This window comes from Battus philenor, unplaced genomic scaffold (assembly GCF_028537555.1).
Source record: "Battus philenor isolate CCGP_79_NKW_IND1 unplaced genomic scaffold, ilBatPhil1.0.hap1 SCAF_20, whole genome shotgun sequence".
Classification (NCBI taxonomy): Eukaryota; Metazoa; Arthropoda; class Insecta; order Lepidoptera; family Papilionidae; genus Battus; species Battus philenor.
This window is the reverse complement of record NW_027181683.1, coordinates 3,986,165-4,008,347: the sequence shown is the minus strand read 5'-3', so window position 1 is coordinate 4,008,347 and position 22,183 is coordinate 3,986,165. Positions and strand designations below refer to the sequence as shown.

General features: G+C 34.4%; 2 protein-coding genes across 9 annotated transcripts in view; both read right to left on the bottom strand.

The window, feature by feature from the left end:
• Window positions 1–4,155: 4,155 nt before the first annotated feature.
• LOC137922913 (uncharacterized) lies at window positions 4,156–9,281 on the bottom strand. The gene is made up of 7 exons (XM_068766022.1): window positions 9,157–9,281; window positions 8,652–8,843; window positions 7,490–7,883; window positions 6,625–6,855; window positions 6,032–6,270; window positions 4,853–4,934; window positions 4,156–4,395 (listed from the first exon to the last, which is right to left on the bottom strand). The coding sequence occupies exons 1-7, from the start codon at window positions 9,279–9,281 to the stop codon at window positions 4,156–4,158; spliced, it is 1,503 nt and encodes a 500-aa protein (XP_068622123.1).
• A 1,785-nt stretch (window positions 9,282–11,066) lies between these two features.
• LOC137922630 (cilia- and flagella-associated protein 410) overlaps window positions 11,067–22,183 on the bottom strand; it is a 60,745-nt gene continuing 49,628 nt past the window's right edge. The window contains exons 4-14 of one of the 8 annotated variants that reach the window (XM_068765610.1): window positions 22,021–22,093; window positions 21,690–21,755; window positions 20,883–20,984; window positions 20,548–20,604; window positions 19,532–19,600; window positions 18,247–18,336; window positions 17,719–17,787; window positions 16,477–16,541; window positions 15,632–15,758; window positions 15,101–15,183; window positions 11,067–14,380 (exon numbers count right to left, since the gene is read on the bottom strand). In XM_068765610.1, the coding sequence (XP_068621711.1) occupies window positions 14,347–14,380; window positions 15,101–15,183; window positions 15,632–15,758; window positions 16,477–16,541; window positions 17,719–17,787; window positions 18,247–18,336; window positions 19,532–19,600; window positions 20,548–20,604; window positions 20,883–20,984; window positions 21,690–21,755; window positions 22,021–22,093 (835 nt within the window). In that variant the 3' untranslated portion in view covers window positions 11,067–14,346. The remainder of the gene's footprint in view (window positions 14,381–15,100; window positions 15,184–15,631; window positions 15,759–16,476; window positions 16,542–17,718; window positions 17,788–18,246; window positions 18,337–19,531; window positions 19,601–20,547; window positions 20,605–20,882; window positions 20,985–21,689; window positions 21,756–22,020; window positions 22,094–22,183) is intronic. The other 7 variants (XM_068765612.1, XM_068765616.1, XM_068765615.1 and 4 more) reach the window with 7 other exon arrangements.

Genomic DNA, 22,183 nt, shown 5'->3' with positions numbered 1-22,183 from the left:
AGCTGAGATTCTGTTAACGGTCCATTCGTTATGTACTTAGTTCAATGTGGCTTGAGTTATTCAATTTTTTCTGTTTATTCCGCTATACAATACTTCTCGGGTTGTGCTTGGCTGACGGTTTTATCTATATAGTTTTCATAGTTTTAAGAATCCGTATAAAGATGTGCTAAATTTGATCAATATATAACACGATCAATTTCCGGGGACGGCCACTCACCACCTACTCGCGAAAAGCGTTGGCGATCCAAGGTAGGATCCGTATCCTTCCTCAGATTGCCGAATGATCCACGCTGCCGTCTCAAGCAGCGTAGACAACACACCATTCACCTATCATTACCCATCACATGAAGCTGTCTCCTTCGTGCGTATGTCATCGTGCAACTAAAGTACGAGTAGACTTCTTTAGACTTCATGTTGTCATTACCTACGAAACCTACCGGCTCCAGGAAGAATCGCACACACCTGAAAAACTTGCTAAATTCTTTGTGAATCGGAGACTGCAACTTACCATATTACTTAAGTTGATACAGATTTGCGTCATAAGTTAAAGTTGATCGTGCGACGACTTAAGCGAATATTTAGATTGTTTCGGCGTTCACCAGTACTTGGGCTTGCAGCCACCTGGACAGCGAGGTGGGCGGCAAGAAGATTTCTTCTTGCAGGCGAGGGTGCCTACCACCTGGATACAGTTAAATAAATGTTAGTCATCCTTTTCATTTTAGTACAGTGGTCGTACTGTTTATGTGTATATTTGTCGATTCAGTTCCCATAATTATTTGTTAGACTTAAGTACAAAATATGTAACTATTATTGTGTATTTATTTTCGTGTACAAGATTTCTCTTTTGAAAAAAGTTTTTTTGTGTCCTATCAATGCATACATTATAAAACTATTATAAGCCCCCCCCCCCCCTCCATGTAAATACTTAAATATGGACGCAATTTTTACCGGACGGAATTAATTAGACCTTTTTTGTCTACGTCCGAGGAAACTTTTGAGACCATCGGCACGGGCAGTTATTTATTTCACCGCGTTTTGACCTTGGAATGACAGCCCACAAGGAACCCGGTTAGAGAGTTCTCCGAGGACCTAAGCACACCGGATACGCATAACGCATTCCGATACAAAGTTACCCTTGAGAACTGAAACTACGACTCTATCGGTTTTTATTATCGGATAATTATTATAGTGTTTATATCACGTCCACGTACGAGTTGATAGTCTGTCGTTTATTTAGTTTAGATTTTCAAAAGTTTAAGCTTGATGTTCGTTTAAATTCAAAACGCGTTGACTCAAGTATCTTTTTAATTGTTTTATCCTATCCTACACAGAACGCCTTTTCTAAATTAACCTATGTTACAAAATAAATTTGATTTTCATAGTTTTATCATACTTGCATATTGATATGTATTTCAAAAATGGTTTCTTTATCATTTCATTACAAGTCAAATCTATTTAAAATAATAGGGAGTGATATGAGGATAGAGTGATATGACCTTAATTTTTAGATATTCCGAAAGTAGTTTTCGAGATTAATTTTTTGGACATTTTCAATAAATAAGACAAAATCAAATTGCCATTTTTTGTAATTAAATTTTATACAGTTCTTTAATTCCAAATTTAATTAAGAGCAGCCACCCGGACAGCAAGGAGGATCTTTCTTCCTGCAGGCGAGTGTGCCTACTACCTGTTTGAAACGAAACAGGAGATATTAACACTTGTGCACTCAAATTGATATGCATCTGGTCAAAGTTGCTGGTCGGGATTTATAGTCCAAAAAATTTCCGAAATGGACTAAACCTTAAGTAGATTTAGTCCAATCTTTGGATTTAGTATATACTTGCGATGCGTATACTATTTTAAATTTGATCAAAAGTTGGAACAAGAAATTAGGCCAAGAAAATTAACCAGTTGCATAATAGTCATGTATTAGAAATGACGTTGAAGAAGTAGTAGTGATATATTTTAGGTAAATTAATTTCTTTATATATTATAGAATATGTTATTGATAAATACCTCAATATTTCACGCAAGTTGCGGATGGTAAATCATAAATAAATAAATGGGATTTGCGTTTTACCCGTGTCCTTGTAAATATTAAATACAATGTTCGTGTCGTGAAAACGGCTAATGATACAGTTTTAGTCCAATTTTAAAAACTGCTCCCTTTTAGTTATTACCAGTGTGTCAAAAACATGTAAAAGCAGTCTGTCTGTCAGTGTAAGTTTTATTTATTTTAATTATATTAGTGTTAGGTTTATTAGTAATCGTTTATTTTATATCTAAATATAAAAAACAGTAACATTTGCTTGTCCATTCTTTTAGTAGGGTATTACAGCACCTGGCGAAAAATATTGCACATCGATCTTTAGAAAGAGACTATTGTCTAATTTCGGCTTTGTAGAGCGTTTTCTCTGTCGCACGAAATACAACGACTGACAAAACGTCACATAGGTAGTGTGGATGTATTTATCGCCGGGTACTGTATGTAGGGCTGATTTATGAAGGTAACAGAGTATTTTAATAATTGACAGGAAAATACGATACGATTCAAATTATTATTTTATCGGGATGTTCCTTTTACTTTCCTGAATACTATCGCAATAATTTATGTCACTGTCATAAGAAACTAAATAATCTATAGCTGTTAAACACATAGTATAATTTTAAAGGTGTTGATATGACAGGCATCGATTTTTGTGTCATTTTTAAAAATTTTCATGATGCTTGTACAAAACAATATATATGCATTTTTGTCTTCTATAATTAATACAACCAACTATTTTACTTGTTCTTAAAAGAAAATGCTTATCGAGTGATTATTCTAGGAACGTACCAATTCTACTAATGTTTATCAAATTTTATCGTCTAATTAAGTTTTACCATAGACTGCATACAATACATAAAAAAAGTTTGACAAAAAAATATACTCCATTTTCATTATAAAATTTTTGATGTTCTTATTATAATGAGCAAAGTCAATTGAAAATACTTCTACGTTTAAGATCTTTTACAATAAGTGGGGTTACGAGAGGTCTAAGAGAGTAGGGATGTCCATTTACCTGTAATAAGAGACACACTAGCCACCAGAGAGCATCACTTGAATACTTCATATTTGCAAATCCTCAATCGCTGAGTTCGTTTAGGGTCACTACATTGTGTTTATTGTTTATATTGATTAATTTTCACTATTAATTTTGCAGGTGACATTTTCTAAAAATTTCTTTTGTTCCGATTGTGTCAAGAAGAATCAATTTACTATCAGCTATTTTTGATTAACGGCCAGCCTTACAACCGGTTTGACAATATGTAATAAAAAGTATTTATTCTAGAAAAGTTTATATATGATTTTATTCCTTTTCTATTAATTAAATTTGTGTTTTGCTATGGTAAATATAATGACGAGTTGAATGAATATAATAAACTAAGAGTTAAATTTTTATTTCATTTTGTTTTTAAAAAAATTGTATGTAAACTAAAGCAACCATAAGACGTAGCTTCCGAGTAACTCATAGGATCACCGTACGAATGTGGGGTCCATTGCTTTCGCCTTCACCGACCAGACTACTTTCCAACATGATACATAATTATATTATGTTCCTACCTCCGATATGAATACAGGAAAAACTCTTAAAAGGCTGTCTAGGGAAGTTGCCATTTGCATAGACGAAGTTTTACTGAATTATAGATAAGTACCTACCTGTTTAAAGGAGATAAATACAAACGAATTGCGAAAGAATGCAATGAAGCGATATTTGTTTAAGTAGGCGCTTGCACGCACTTTTGAATTTTCAATTATTTTAACATTATAAAAGGTAAATTACCACTGGCTGTGCCCTTCAGAATCTGTAAGGTTGCTCTTGTTGAATGAAATTTGAAAATGTTTGATGTATACATTATAATATCAACCAAAAATTCTCCGAATGCTGTTACAGGATTTATTAAAAAATATACTTTGAAGGACGTGGGATGCTATTGTTTAAGGAACAGATGTGGGTGTCGTTTATTGGTATTAGGACACTCAGCCCTATACTAGTAGTATATAGTTTAATTCCTTTATGACAGAGAAACTCTTTACTCCGAAAATAATAAATAAGGATAGGAAAATAAGACTCAGACACGGAAGCAAAAAATATATTTTCTACAGGATATCTGTCAGCAAGCGCATGCACGTCCCGGTCTGCAAAGCAGCTGGGTGGTGAAACATTGTCTGAACGCCCGCCAGTAGTCGCGGCATCGGGCGCAAAGTGACTCCTGTTCCAAGCGCTCTGCGAACCGGTTCGCGAAACCAACGCCACCTACGAACATCCCTTCGCCGTGCACCTTGCGCTCCTCGCTGCGTGCTCGCCTTGTCGTCGGACGAAGAGATTGCAGTCGTTTTGCTTGAGCATACAACTACAAATTAGAATAACATTTAAGGACGCTCAATTAATAAGGTAAGTCAATAAAAAAGGGTCTAAAATTAAAGGACTATCTTTAAATGTAAGCTGAATGCAATTAAAAAATTACCCTATAACAATTTTAAGAACACTTCGGAAACTATACTCAATTTTTGTATTTCGAAAATTTTTAAAATCAGTACATTGTTTTTTCGCTGTATATGTCACCCTTTATTTAAAAATAAAATGAACTAACATTGCCTCAAAAAGATCTCAATATTAATAGCACAAGTTATGTTAATACTGAATATAAAATATGATCCAAAAATAATTTTAATATATATATTTTAGCTGCATTATTGATTTCTTGTGAAGTCTTATCGTGTAATCGAAAGAAAATTGAATATAACACGTCATAAAAATGTTTCTACGTTTCCAGTGCTGGGAAGAAAAAAGCTAAGCTATATACTAACAGACACAGGATCGTCTAGGTCGAAACTGGTCAAATGTTCGTGCATCGTTTCGCATCCTGAACTGAGATCTCGCTGAACTACTCTGAAACATATAAAACGGACATAAGCAGGACGATGATAACTTTTCTTTATCCCGATTGTGTAACACAATTAAAAAAAAAACATGACCCATTCCCGCCAAAACTGGGTTGCTTTCAACGGGAATAAAATTTCAAAACTATATTAATCATATGTTTGTACATTTTTGACAAAGTCAAGATTAAAATAGTAAGAAAGATAATATTAATAAAGTTTTGAAATTGTATTCCCATTGAAAGCATGTTAAGATGCTGGATAGATACGTAGCTTGTTTGCATTAACATTTACTACATTGTCAAATTAAATCGTTCCTAATTGGATAAATAAGTAACCAGTTGATGTTAAATATTGAACGCAACGGATGAGATTAGTTAACAGCTTAGGCTACGTCGGCTGATATTGATTTGCCCCATTCTTAAATCGATCAAAACTATAAATGATTGTTTATTTATAAGAAACATGTCATCGCACCAAGATCGTGCAATATATTCAGATTTTCCATGCCTTATATAATTATATCCAAAACATTTTTAGAAGTATTCTGAATATATTTTTTGTGATAAATAATAATATTCATTATTATTAATAATATTGTTACGTAAATTATAGTGAGAATTATATTAAAGTTATAGGTAATTATTTTTTACTTTTTTTTGGTTTTAAATAAAACTTTCCTTGAATTATTAATGGCAGTCTTGTCAATGTTTGTGTATATGTCTGTTTTGTCTATGTACACTGTTAGCTACCCTTGTTTTGTTACCATAGTATGGCTGTCTGGAAGAAATTTCCTCGTTTGATTAGATCGCCCATTGTACTTTTTCTCTACTATTATTCAACTATGTTATGTTGGGGTGACCGGAAAGTAATGTCGCTTTCTTAAGTTAAATTCACACGACTGCTTTTTTACCAAGTTTTTTTTCTTATCAACAATATATTCACCTTCTTTATCAAAAATCTTTTGCCATCTAGTAATCAAATTTTCAATGCCGGAGCGGTAAAAATTAAATCGTGAAACCATTCTGTCGATAGTTTAATATGCGTAATTGACGTTTTTAGAGGGACGATTTTTGGTTAAACTTTTAAAGTAATACAAACCAGTACCTTTCAGTTGCAACATTTGGACGGTTTCCTTGTAACGGTGATATTTCTAGAAAATGTGCTCTTGTGACCGCTAGGCGGCGGTTGAAGCCCGTTGAGCCGATTTCCCGCCTTTTTTCCATATCTCGCTCTCTTTGACGCAATTCATTCCCGCCATCTACATTCACCGGAGTCGTGCCCGTCGCTTTGGTCTGTATTTGTAAGTCCACAGTGCGTTCCGTCGGACGCGGCGTTAATAATATCTGCAAAGAGTTTCTTATTTGAACAATGAATTTTTCAGGATATTTTTTTGTATGTTATAACAATGCAGCAACTTATAATTAATACAATATATGCAATTTACGCACATAAGCACAAAACTCGAAAACGACCCGACTATATTGCATTTTTTTTTAAATTTTGGCAGGGGAATTGTTTTTTACGAAAAAAAATGTATCCCAAGCCGGTATATATGGCGCGGATAGGCCTTCCACTAGATGGACCGATCACATAGTCAAGACCGCAGGAATTTGATGGATACGGGCTCCTTCTCCTTCTTATCATGATGATGGTAACAAAGAGAAAACTATTTTAATTTAAGACTAGTTACACTGTACCTGAACAGTAGGCGATAAATGTCGAGACGTAATGCAAGTGTGAATGTCAGGTTCCGTGGCCACAATTTTGTCCGACACGGATACAGAGCCCGAGGAGATTCCACGGGCGGCCAGAAAGCCTGGTTGTTTGGAGTTCAAGGTCAGAGGTGGCACAGGGCGTCTGGCCGCAAATAGCTGACTCAATTCGTCCAACTTGTTCATTATTATCTTATACGTCTTGCATTCGTCGGTCTGAAAATTATTTTTATTATACAACATGGGAAATTGAATAGAAAATAGGATTATTCCGGCTTGATAATCTATTTCAGCGTGTAACATTTAAAATTGAACGTAGAGCTAATAAAACAATGTGATGTGATAATAATATTATAAAATACACATCCAGTAATATTAAAAGTATGTGATATGGAAAGACCGACAGACATTACATCAACTTAGAACACGTCAAAGTTACGAACAATAGCGACACCAGAACGAATCGGTTTCTTTATTTTTATTTTATTAACAAACATATATACAAAAAAACATCGAAATTCTTAATTCTTATAAAACGTTGAATATCATTAGAATATTACTTTTAATAAAAAATGCCATTCGTAAACTTTACGTATATAATTTATAATTAAATTTTACTTTTTACATTCTGTCCCATATTATTACAATATAGATAAATGAATGTCTTGCGAAATAGATATCGAAGAATTGATCTGTTTTCTTGTGTTACATAAACGCCATCTCCATGCGTATTTAATATCATCCCTCCCAAGTTTTCTACTCCAATGTAAATGCGTCTTTTTTATTTATTTATTAACAAAACACTATTGCTAATATTAAAAGGAAAATACTTTTTTAAACGCGTACTTACTCGATGTTTGTCTTTGTGCCGATCTCTCGAGACGCGGGTACTTGATGTCATATTGCTGGAATCGATGCTTGTCGACGAACATTCGGGCTTGGGCCGTTTCGATTTGGGTCGCTCCGGTTTCGGCCGCTCTGGTTTCGCGCGCTCGGGTTTCGGCCTTGTTGGCTTGGCACGTTCGGCACGTCGGTCGCTTCTGCGCTCCACGTGTCTCTCGCTGCGTCGCTCATTGCGTTGCTCACCGAGTCGCTCGCAGAGCTCCGCCACGCGTGCAATCTGCTCTTGCTGTTCCCGTAGCGCCCTCTCGCACGCTCGCCGAAAAGCAAGCAGCGAGGCCGTCGACCCTCGTGCCCGCGCTGACTCTCTGCATCTATGCGTGGTGACATCTCCACTCACCCGCCTGAAATAGTGAACTTTCTCAAATTTTCATTAGTCCGTAACTGCCATTTGAACCTCTATATTTCATCGTGTACGGCTAGCCCGCGAGTACCGACCAAAATAATCGTTTTATTGACAGAGGACTAACTTCGAACTATTGCCAAAATGCAACAGGAATTTGACTCCTCTTGCCTCTTGCAACTGAAAAACTCTTCACGATTACATTACCGCAGGTGTATAAATGGCCATGTAACTTTATCAATAAAAAATAATAAAAAATTCCAGAATAGTCTTGCGGTTAATTCCACACAACATTCTTTTAATTAAAATAAAATAGAGGACCTCTGTCTATTCCATAGGATCTTTATACTAAAAACTTAATTTCAAGCAAAACACAAGAAGACTACTTTGATTATTATGTTGATTGAAGGAGACAAGAAATAAACTAGGTAGAAATGGCGTTATATTGACATCTTTTCACAGTGTTTCTTAACACTCATTACCCATTCTTGCCTTATTTACTATAGTAAATTACAGTTCACTTGTTGGTTTCGAATGATATTAATAGATTTTAGCATTGTAGTTGAGGAAGTTTTCAAATTATACAGGCTGCCAGTCGGTTAACGATAGAATTAGGGGGTACTCTGGTTGAAAATCTAGGGGGGGCATGTCCAGCAGTGCGTGTCATAGGGCTGAAATGATGACGACTTTTGGTTGCTATCACCTAATATGAATGAACAATAAACATAAAAGTACCAGTAAAGAACAAAATATTGCAGTAGCCGAGAACCTGTGCGAACGATGTCGGCGGCGAGGGTCGCTGCCGTCTGAAAGGCCCGAGTCGTGGGAGAAGCGCTTGACATGGAGCGGGCCGTCGTTGCCGCTGGCCGTGGCGGAGGCTGACCCGCTGGCGCTGTCGCCGCTATCTCGACCACGGCCAGTCTTGCGACATACTTCGCCCCCATCTACCACCAGCCGTTCGCTGAAAATTGCAATAAAGTTAAATGAAAGAGAATATCGATATTGATACGGAACTAAAATAAAACTAAATACTATAAGGTTGAACAAATAAAAAAAAAATATTTTGTTATCGCTGCCAATGAACCTTCATATTTTATCGGTTGCTTGCGAACCTGCGGATCCCAACCAGCGCAAAAATAATGTCTTGTTGACAGATGAAAGATTTCAAGCAGCGGCTAAAATGTAACAGAGCGATAACTTATGCGTCGCACGACTATAGGATTTTCCATGCGCCATTGCTATGGTAAATCAAATTAATAACGATTTGAGATTACCGTCGCTCGTGCCTTGGCGAGACCCCGGGTCGGACGGAAGCGCGCATGTAGCGGTCGAGGTCGATGATGTCCGTCGCCCCAGGGAGTCTCCCCGACCCCGACGAAGGAGACGAACGCGCGGACATCTCTGCTCTGCCTACCCTATATTATATAAACTTTATTTTTATTCGTAAACTGATCCGTAATTGGTGCAAAAGGAATTAAAATAAAAAAATATAATTCAAACCATATAAGGAGGTAGATAAAATATATGTAGACAAAAACTGTACATAGCTATAGATAAACTATACGTATAAAAAAACTACGTAAGAATAGATAAACTGTACGCAGTGATAGATTTATTTTACGCACATTTATCTATTTCTACAACAGATAAATGTGCGTAAAGGTAGATAAACTGCGAGAGATAGATATAGATATACTGTACGTAGGTAGAGACAGACAATATGTACGCAGAGATCGACTAAACTGTACGTAGACAGATAAAAACTGTATATAAAGAGATAGATAAAATGCAAACAAAGAAAGAAATTAGAAAAATAATAAACATATTTTGTCATTAACTATAATATTACATACCATTCTAAGACATATTTTTGACCCTAAATATTTATCTTAGGTGTTTATTCTATGGAATATTGACTATTAAACGTGTAACTGTAATATATTCCCTATTTATGTTTAGCTCATGAGATTAAAAAAAATGAAAACTAAGTTTAAAATTACAGTAATTACGTTCTATGTTATTGTTTTTTTTATGTTTTAAACTTTTTGAATCTATCATCACTCTCACTTGTGCGATCGTCGAATTGTAAACAATTACATATAGATTTAAAGGTCACCTTTAAAATAAGATTCTGAATACTATGATAGATTGATTTAATTTTTGTTATCGTGACGTCACGTGACAAGAAGTGTTTTCTCAGCACGGGGCTCGGGTCTGCCGCGGCATGTGAGGCCATCGCTGCTGCTGCGAATTCCTCATGCCGTCAGCTGTTACCTGTCATTTTGACGTATGTCATTTGACAACTGTTTCTTTTTAAAACTGTCAAATACTTCTAAAGGGTCTCATGCAAAAGCACAGTATATATAAGAAAATATATTATTCTTCATTCTTTATTCTTTCAATTTTGGCAAGAGTCATGAATAATACGTTACATTTAGGTATAAAATTCTTGTAAATTAAATTAACGATTTACCAATCAAAAGCTATGTTACCGAAGAAAATAGATAGAATTATAAAAATTAATATAATCTTTAATTAAATCCAGAAAAGATTACATAGTACCACCATGGAACTGAATGGAAGTTGCCTCTACAGTATCTCATCTAGGGCTGTGGACACTCGCGCGCCTTATCGAAAGCCACATTTTTTGTTGACGGCGTTCTTCATAGTAATTTGGCCTAAAGCGTGCTGACGGGAGTAAGTTAACAGTTTTGAGATGTGTGTAGCTTGTGAAAAACGTGTTTTTAACATGCACCATGAAGATTAACAATCTTAATTTAGAAGGCTGTAGCATGGAACAGAGATGACGTGCCAAAGCTGTACAATTCTGTTTTTTTTACCAAGAAACCTACTAAGTCTTTACCTGTTTTTCTTACATTAGAAATATCTGCACCTTAGCTACTATCATAACATGGTAAAAATACAACAGCATCCTTTGAAAACTTTTGGGTTCATTATTGAGTCTACCCACGAAATGTTAAATCTACGTCGATATACAGGATGACCGGTCATAGGTATAAAGGCTTCAAAGCGTTGACTATATTATGCACATTATATACGAACGCATTTGTCACTAAAAAGTATCCTGTACTCAGGTACATATGTAAAATTTATAAAATAGAAGAAACGTGTGATCAAATAATAAAATGTTCGCATAAATATCCATTTTATTGGTACAGTTTTTTTCAAAATGATTCCATGTAATTAATTTCTGATACTGAGGTGCTACTTTTCGTCGATATATGGCAGGACATCTGTAATATAGATCAAGAATTCGATGTTCCAGGTCAATAACATTTGATTCAATATTTTAGTACATGTTTATTCATACATCCTGATCATCGATGGAGCAGAAATAAACCCTAAAGTGGTGTAGAAAGACGCTGCGTGGATAGAGAAAGAACACTAGAGCTCCACGGTCCGGTGGTTGTAGAACAGGACGTCATTTAGCCTTCATACCGTATTCCAGACGATCTGCCGATGTTTAGGCTATGCAGGGGCAAAATTGCTTGCGTCTTTATCATAATGGTGGGGACCTCCAGCTCTACCTTGAGAAGCGTTTTCGTAATTTTGACTACAAACATTAATATATAACTGTGGTGTTATAACATATTTATATTTCTCCGCACGACAAAAAATAAAGTGAACACTATGTTGACACCGCAACTTCATAAATTTACCAATTAGAGCGCCATCAACACCTTTACAAATATTCTAAATAATCTTTGGAATAACATATATGCACTGTGGCGCCCAATCTCTGGCAAATACGTCCAATTAATATATTAAACAAGGAAATTTAATATAGAGGGTATAGTAAGTTAGATTTAAAATAAACTCATTGCGGGCGTGAATTATAATTCATTATTATTCGAGCATAACAGCAAAATTACTTTTGACATCAATTCCTTAGTAAATTTTCGTTTTAAACATTACTTTGTGTCGCTGGAAAATCATGAACATCGAAATTGGTATATCCATATTATTATTTTTTAATCTAACATTCATAATTTTCGTGAAAATTCGATACAGGAACATATTTAAATATACCGTCTAGACCAGTGATTTCCATTTCAAAAATATATATCAACCTTCAAGTTATTGTTCCTTGTATCTGTATTATTTTTAATTTTTAAAATGATCAAAAGGTTAGATTGTTAGAAATTATGTCTAACATTTTCATTACAATATCTTTTATTGTCTAACAAAAGAAATGTACTACATAAAGGTTTGAGAATCACTGATCTTTACAGATATTTACATAGCTTATACATATATGGCCAAATTTACATATTTTACAAAAGATTTATTTCACGATGACATTGAGGATTGATTTAATACAAAAGGGTTATTAAAGGTAACTTCATTTTTGAAAAAAAACATTACCACTATGATTATTACCAGAGAATGAATATTAGAATGCATGTTTACATTAAATTCAAGTATTGGCTAATTGTAGATTGAACTTTCGTTTCAGAAAATTTTCTAAAATTAATGTAATCATAGAATGATAATGTAATGATATAATGATCTAATCATAGAATTCATAGCATCATATTCATCTATAATTAATTATATTAAAGTGCTGGCAATTATAGAATACATTTTGATATCTAAATTATTCCACAAAATTTTAACATCTCGAAAGTAAACATTTTTGTCAAAGCATTTTACGAATAGCCACGTACGTTCTACGTATGTAGATCATAAAAAAGGCCCTTTGTTAATTTCTCTTTTAATTAACATCGAAGCTAATGCCATAATTTATTAACACATATTACTTTAGACAGCCGGTTATCCTACTTCTGATTATTATATACATAATTTTATCTTAATCGTATTTTTCGAAATAGTCACAAAAATTAAAAATATTACTTGTACCAGTATATAAGCAAGTTTTCGTAGATTTCACTTTCAAATAATCGATACACTGGCTAAATATTATTATATTACTATTTTAGTAATTACACAAAATAAAATTACATGTTTATTTCCTAGATGATTTTAATTAAGAGATATACCCTTTCTCCCTATTAAAGCTTGCTTCTAGCAATAGACCAAAGGGAAAACAAGAAATATAAAACGTATGTGGACACGTACTAACATACAGACATCATATGTTGATTAATAACCACATATATTTACTATAAAAAACCTCGAAATAATAAAAGAGGTAACAATTAACATAGTAACAATACATACTGATATCAATAATCGATAAATATATATAGAAAACAATGTAAAAATAACACGAAATCAATTAATAGATATTCAATATTATCAACAGAGATCGGATGTTCGGATACATATTTACGGAAATGTTTAAGCGTTGGATTATTATCGAAAGCACTTTTATATTGAAAAATTCTAGAAGAATCCAAAAAAATCTTCATTACTTTATCTATCGTAGCAAATCATTAAAGCCGCCTTTGTTAGGAAATTTTCACAAAAAATATCACCTGAAATTTCACTTTTCTGAACCCCTAATTCCACCTCATTATAATTTCTTCAATGTTCATGGAAATATTGCGTCAAGCAAAACAAGTGATAACCACACAAACAGTTTGACTTTTTAATAATAATGATGTTTAAATGAATTATTAAATATACGAAGAAATAATTTCTTTATATTCAGAAAAGGAACCCTAGGAGAGTTTTTTTAGCTAAATGTCCTGTAATTTATTCAATCTGCATTCAAGTATCTCAGTGGGAATCGTTGCATTTACTTAGACCTCCAGTTCCCTTGTGTTACACTTAGCTTCACCTTCAGAACGAAGGTGTATTATGAATACCCTAATATAACAAAAAATATATTTCCTAGTTAGCGATCTCTGTTTATCACGTTTTCAATTTAGTATGCTAACTTGTAACAAGTGTTATAAAGTACTTTATTAGTGTTTTAATCTACGAAATTGATTTTTTATCAGGTTTTTCTAGTTCACAAAGGTTTGCTTCTTTACTGGGTGCTCGCAATTGCACAAACTTCGTGTAACTACAACATTAAGCGTACGTGTTACTAATTTATTATATTTAACAATTACAGCGTTTTTTTTCTTTTGTCAGTAACAGATGTCGCTATGTCAGGGCTTCCAAATGAGTGCAGGTACAGGTCAGCGGCAAGTGAGAAACGAGTTTTGATTTTTATAAGTAATAAACATACATTATTTTTGTGTTTATACTAAAGCATTTTTATTATTCGTTTTTACCGCCAAATAATAATGTTAATTTATATGAAAGATTGAGAAACCCTGACGATACTTCTCTACAGGCAATAATCGATTAATAAATCAAATAGCCACTTTATAGACACCAATATGTTTGTCCCAATCACTACTGTCCAATATTTCACCAAATGGTTAAGAACGCCCGCGTGCTTCCTGCGCGCCAATGCCCGCCTTATAACGTTGCCGCTAAGAACGTAAATTGCGCCTACATCGCAGTTAGCCTTCGGCGTCGGCGCTGGGTCACTGGCTGTTTGCTAGCTCATCCATGCGACATCTACAACATTACAAATAGAAATAATGATATAATTAGTTTATACACTAAAACTGGCAATAAGGGCAGAACAACCTATTTGCTGTTATAACCTGTCCATAAGAACCAACTCTAATGTATTGAAGCATTGAAGTATTCAATGGGGTTATATAGCATTCAAAACAAAATTGGGGCTGTGTTAGGACTTGCCCATTGGTTTCCTCTGTAAGTAGTAACGCCCGTTAGAAGGCTCTTGTCCTTTTTAGGGGGGGGGGGGGGATACCTCAATAGAAAATGGGAGTAGAGGAAGTGTCTGTGTGTTAAGGTGTTAAGGCTTGTCCACAGATTCCTACCGTATTGACACTAAAGTTCTTTATAGCGATGGTAGAGGTTTTAAAAGCAAGAAGAGGGAGGTAAATACTTCTATTTTCATGAAAAAACATTTTATCTAGTCTTTGAAAATGTTTATCTTATAATAAATAATTAGAAAAAAATGAAACGTTTTATTTGTTTATATTTAAGGGGGCGGTAGTTTATGAAAGGTTAAGAACCGATGGAACTTGTCTATAGGAGTTTGATTCTATATAATATAACGTAACATAAAATCTTTTACAGCTTCCCTTCTATCTATTTATGAGTTTATTTATTACTCGTCCCCCATCCCACTGTTCTTTACTAAGGCGTGGCCTATCGCTTTCGGCAGCGCTATGATAATTTATTAAAGTGAAAAATAAGTTTATTTACCTGACCGCCATTTCGGCAACCTCGAGACTTGGGTAGTCGAGTTCTTTGACAAGGCAGAGTACCGCGGACAATAGGTTCGAATTCTGGAAATAGAGAATGGCTTATTGATTTTTTTTTAAATTTGTTTAGTATATTGCCGTCGTCTTTTAAATTAACAGAATACATGTCTCGAAAACATCGTAATTTTTATTTTAGTCCATATTATTTATGCGCTAATTTTTTTATTACTTTTCAATTATATTTGCACATATATAATAATAAAAATAATTAGTTGTATTTAGGTCCCGTATAATTTACCTAAATATAATTACTACTTTAAATAATTAGCCGATCGGTATAAATAATTTCGATGAGGATTTATTTACATAGCGTGAAGATTTTACCATTGAGTACATACCAACCACTATAAGTTATTTTGTTTTATACTTATATATGTATCAGTTTTCGTTTTATTAATTAATTTATATAAAGAACATTAATAATTTCTACTTATATCTAGTTTCAAATTTAAAATGTCTAACAAATACTCACCCTAGTGACCGGTCGTCGCGTGAATCCGCGGTGCTCTGCCATTACCGCTGACGGGTACTCCCTCTCCCGCCTTTCTCTTTCCGATTCCCTCTCTCTCTCCCACTCACGCGCCTGGTACATCTCCGATCTGAAAGTCACATAGTAAAGTTTATTAATTGGGGCTTCAAACGTGCGTTTGATTAATTGGACAGTAGATAGGTGTCTACAAGGTGGACTAACAAAAGTCAAGGTCACCGGTAAATTGCTAGATGCAAGCAACGTAAGAGTGGTCATTACGACGATCTTTGAGATTCAATATGGGACGTATTACATCTCTTATTGACGTTAACATGAATTACACACATATTCGTATAATAAATGCCTCAGATTAAGAACAGGCGAATAAAGCTCAGCGGGACCATACATTTTAATTAACACTGAAATAGCATGGAAGAGAACATATCATTTCCAAGCAGTGCTATCTTCTTTGAAGTCATTAAGAGTTTAGTAGCCCCTAGCACATTAAAGATCTTTGACGATTTTTTTAGATCTACCAATAGGACAATCGTCGTTTTAGCCTATAGACGTCCAGTGAAAGTCATAGATCTTCCTGATATTTATGAGAAATATACCATAAGCGCTATGCTTAGCAGGCGGATTGGCTACCGCTGTGTTGTCTTATAGTACGGAGAGGACGCAGTTGCTCTTCCTCTGGAATCTTATGAGCAGTGACAATGCTTAATGTACGAATTAATGTACGAAGTGTGAATATCCATAAGACTATCCGGGGTGTCAAACCTATGATTGCTGAATGAAGTCTCAGTCCTCTACCGCTAATATAGGATATTGATCACTAAATGACGTACCTATCTGCCGAAGACACCGCGCCACTACAATGTCTCCAATCTCCATTCGAAGCGTATGAGTAATCCTGCAAAAATCATATGTAATAATTATGTTTTTAAGTATTCCGTCTATTGTCTATATATATTTTTACATCTAATTGATATTTATTATGCAAACATTTTTTAAAACACCGAAACAGGTTAACAAAGGAAAAAGATACCGTTGTAAGTCATAAAATAAAATATATCGAACTACCTGTCCACTTCCTTGAGAGTAGAATTACGTAAAGTCCCCTTTTAACTGCCCTCTAGTCGACAAAGACGTTTCGAAGTAATTAAATACGTTTTAAATTAGTTATTTTTATATTAATTAATAAAATAAGCATGATTAATCTGATAAAACTTTAAATGATATAGCCAACACATTACGAGACATATCACCGTAGTCAGTACAATATATTCAGACTATATATAAAGCCTCTAAAACCCAAGTGGTACTGTTTGCGTTCTACTGCAGAACAATAAAAGGAGATTTCATCGTGGAAGACGTAAAAAAGCAGGTTTCACTCCAGTAAAGATAAGCTGTGTGTGTATTTACTATGAAATACAGTATCGATAAGATTATATAATAGAATATAATGTATGATGTCGGACTAAATACATACCAACACGAGGTGTAAAATGACAAAAAAATGTGTTCATTTATTTAAATAAAAATTCAGTTTATTTTTATTAAAAAAATAGCCTATACTCATGCAAAAATTAAAAAAAAATAGTTCACTCCCGTTAAGAATGCTTTAAATAAACAATGTCTGTCACCGTAACCACGCACCGTAAAAAAAATCAGTTTTTTCCTAATTAGCCGTTTTAAAAGGTTCTGTTCAAATGTTGAAGACATTCTCTCTTTTCTGTTGGCGTCGACGCTATTAGCCTTAGTTACTACAGTTTTGTCAAAATGAATTCAAAATGAATTCGGAAACCGAGTGGACCGCGAACTTAAAATAAGGCATACTTTGAAACGCAACACAACATTGATCTCCACTTTTTAATCTGAACTGCTAAGTCGGCGGACAATGAGTCATTGCATTCTTAACGCTAACGAACTGTAATAAAATAAACAAACTTAAACTATCTCTAGCTTTCTGGTTGTAGAGATTGCTGACCACAAGGCGATAGGATTAGCAGCAATGAATTCAAACTATTACATCATCACGATGAAAGTGTATGTGCGCATGTGTGTGAGGGTATGCATGTGAACGTTACCTTAACATTGTGCGCGGACACAGAATGCCTCAATGAAGCGACGTCGGGCGAGCGTGGACGTGTGCGTGTCTGCAATACAAAGCCTATTATAATGAAAGCTTAATGGGATTTACGGCTCACATCTCAACATAAATAGCAAGGTTTTTATTAGTATGCGATGAGTTCATGGTAAATGATAGAAACATTGCAATAGAAATATCGAGCTTCGATGTTGATCTACAGATAAATGTATCAAGTTCACATGGTAATGATGAAAATAAGAGTTAAAATTTACCACGATTTCATATGTTGTCCGCCTTGTTCCACTGTTGGGACAAAGCTATTCCACTCACCTAGTGTCCTCGTAGTCCCAGCATATGTTAAGGTGATATGCCATAGTCTAACCCATATTACAAAGGATTAAAATAATAGTACCATGTACACATTCACACCGCTAGTTTTTCCTCTCCTCGTAGAAGATGCATTGCTAATGCTCACATATTCGTCTGAAAATGTTCCTTAAAAAACCATAGATATATAGAAACTCACTTCATAGTGTGAACTGGTCATAGCTGGATGCTCGTATCGTTCATCTGGTTCCGGGGAAGCCACGCGTCGTGTTGGCGAAAGAGGGCACTGCTGTTAGAAATTTTTATAACCTTAAAACTCAATTTTACTATCTTAAGTAATTATCCATACCTTAATTTTAGTTAAAAACGTTTTAAATATTACATATGATACTATATAAAAGCGTTTACTAAAAAAAATGTACCAATATTTTTAGATTACTGATTACATATATAATTCGCTTTATAAATGGTGCATAGAGGCATGCTATAGCTAGGATTGATACGTTCGATGAAGAAAATAAATTATTATAATATTAGCGTGATGCATTTTGAAGCAATTTGATTGTAATCGGTATACATCGTGTTCATATATTACTACATGTGCACGTTAGTTCAATGAATGAATGATTGAATGAAAAAGAAATGAATGAGAGCGGTACGAATAAATGAGACCAACTGACGCCTGACCATTATGATTATTTCCCAGCTAGGCTAATTTCTACGACTTAATAATACTATTATGTTGAGAAGACACGCAGAAGAACCAAGGTCACCGACGTACCTCAAAGTATTGTTCGTCTGAAGTGACAGTGGACGGGGCACATCGGTCATGCGGTGGAAAGTATCGGTTTTTATTATGATGATGAATGATGTTAGGAATATAAAACTTAATCTACATCCTTAGCTCCCAAAGTGGTCCAGGTGGATCCCCAGGGATCCACGGGAAGATCAACATTGATGTGACAAAAAATTGGGTTTTACAATACTAATAGCTGGTTAAAACTATATTTCATACTTTTGTACCTTTTAACCTTAACTATATCGTCGGTTAAACTAGTTGATGGTCTACCCAAGTCGTGTCTACCGGCTAGTGGTCGCCACTTCAGAACCTTTCGGCTTCACGAGCGATGATCTTCTTCTGTCACTTCAGACGGACAATTCCTTGAATTACTTTAATGACCTAAATTCTTCTTATGTCTGATCTGATCTTGTAACGATGCTCAAAGGATAATTTTCTCTATTTCTCTCTGGTTAACCTTCTTATTAAGGCCATCGTAAGCGACTAAGTCACGGATTCTAAGGTCATCACCAACAACACCCACTGGTCAAAGATCTTCGTCTTCAGGCATTGTGGTATTTTATACCTCAAAATTATTTACACTTATTTCTAAATTCAATGAATGTCTGTTAGACAAAGGCGATATGATGATTTGATAATGACAAACACGTGCCGTTAAAATAGGTGGGTAGTCACAAAAACAAACCTGATGGTTTTCAGAGCGCTGGGGCTCCGCAGCTGGCTCGGGGACTCCCTCGGTAGAACTGTCGCTGCCCTGCGCCCCAGGTTAGTAAATCGGCATGTTACTTCTATAGTCGCAGATTAACTTTGCGAGTTTTAACACAGAAAGCAGTACATCGATGTTGTAAATCACATCATAGTGTTAATGGTCACAATGGATGACTAAACGACAATTTACAATGGCATATATGTGTACATGCTATGCCTTTTATTATCTCTCCCAAAGAAACATGAAGATAGGTTTACAGAACTAAAAGGATTATAAAAGCTATAAATAAGACGGATTAGCAGATACAGTCACGCTCATCAACTTAGAACCCAAAATCTTGATAAAAATTACCAAAATTATTGTCACCAGAATTTTCATAAATGGATAATTGAAAACTGCTTTAAATAAGAGTTGTTTAAATTTCGATTGACGTCCACTGTTGGACAAGTTTATTAACAAACTAATGTTCTTGCTGGGATTCATGCTTCCTTCTAATTGTACATTATGCAAATTATAATTCACTTCACAAGCCCCATGTTGATTGATAGGTTAGGAAACTATTCCTTTAATATTTCATCAATTAAATAAGCATGTGAGCATTTAAGCTCACTAAGCGTTGTTAAATCGAATAAATAATGCTCTGTTTATTCCGCTATAACTAATAAAATAGCATTTTAAGAAAATTGTTAACGCTATAGAAAAATCATTGTTAAAGAAAATAATCGATGGCATTATGCATTATCATATGTAAAGTATAAATAAATATAAACATTAAAACGCCATAATATGTTAGGAATTCAATTCACATTCGTCATAATACATTGTTAACTCTTACATCCATACAGCACAATCAGACTAGACTACACAGGTAAAAACACAAAAACATAATTAAATAAACAATTAAATTACTTGCAAATCAAAATTAAGCATCACCATAAGCATTTCACGTCGCATGCTGCGCACAACGCAAATAAACTTAATTGAAATTAAACCTTATTTTTAACTTGACTGACTGCATTTCTGCTTCTCTCTTTTTGACACACCGTTTTCTTTAAATAAAAAAAATTTGGTATATAGGGAGTTTGACACTCAGACCGACGTCTGATTAAATGTGACGACTACCATAACATGAACTAATTCAGTTTTGTTCATTCTTGAAATTCTATCAATCATTCATTCATTTCATGTGACTCAAAAACATTCGCTTCTAACAGTATACAAAATAACGCATAAAATATCATGTCATATTAGAAAAAATACTGTAACATTCAAATTGTATATATTTTTAATGTATATATAATGTGCTTGGATAATATGAAATAATTACTTGTTCGTGCCTCTGGACTGGTCTTGCATAATAAGGTTCTGTTTCTCTCTCCGGACTTGATTCACAGGACCGCTGCCGTCTGTATTGCCCATATGTCTCTTGCTGAAATTTGCAATAGTTAAATATAAAGTTGAAAGTTGGAATACAGAATGCGTTTAGAACAAAGGATTGCCAAAATATCTTTTATATAACCAAATGTTAAACTGAAAATGACTATATAGAAAAGATTTTATTTAACATGCAAAAATTATCTATAATACTAGTAGTAACATATCTGTTTGCATGTGTATATTTATAAACACTTTTAACATGAGAAATGAAATATAAGTAGCATAAAATTGTTCATTTGAAACTCTTTGAAATGTGATTTGATGAAAAATGTTACACAATAACATGTACAGCAAGATGAACCTACAAGTCTATACAATCAACCCAAGTTTAAGACTAACCTCCCCATAACATGTTACCAACGATTCTGGAGTTATTCTGGCCACATCGTCCGCAAACAACCTGATAACTTTGTCAATCTCTGGTTGTAGGGAAAGTAGACGGTAAAAGACCATTAACTATCACCCGCTCGGTGATTTGATCGAGTCTGGACTCCATTTTATAGATAATAGTAAAGAAAGAGCACGTCATTGATTTCGTCATGTTTCAGAACTGACACAAGCTTCAGTAAGAAACAAGAAGAGACATTAGTACTGTATTGGATTCAAAGATCATAGCAATAAGAACTTCTTTGTACTAGTAATATATAAAAACGTATCTCTGTAGCTGTTTACTATAAATGTATTTTCACTTATTCACCTGTTGTGGATATCCTTCATCGTCAGAGTCGGGTATGTGGGCACCGCGTCGCTTCGCCTCTTGTACCTTGAAATAAGATATCATTTATAATAGATACTAGAATAATAGATACTAGATAGAAAGGTATAAGTTTTGGTGTACATACACCTTTTAAAAACTCGGAACAAATATTATTATTATTCACTCCAATACGGTCATGGTTATTTAAACTATTGAGTTTAAGTTTAACTTTTCATCTCGCTTGAAATCAAGTTATAACATCGATAGATCGAAAATGATCATGGTATCACTTAAACCTTGAGTATTCTTTTAAAAAATCAATGAACCTCACCTCTTCGGGCTGTACATTTACGTTGTCTAGTTTCTCTAGATTCGGTAGATTCCTCAGCACTGTCATTCTGTATCTGAAATCAAAATAACCGTTTATAACAACAATGTAGGCATTATATATTGAGGTTTTAACTATGTTCATCTATGAATAAAACACATTAAAG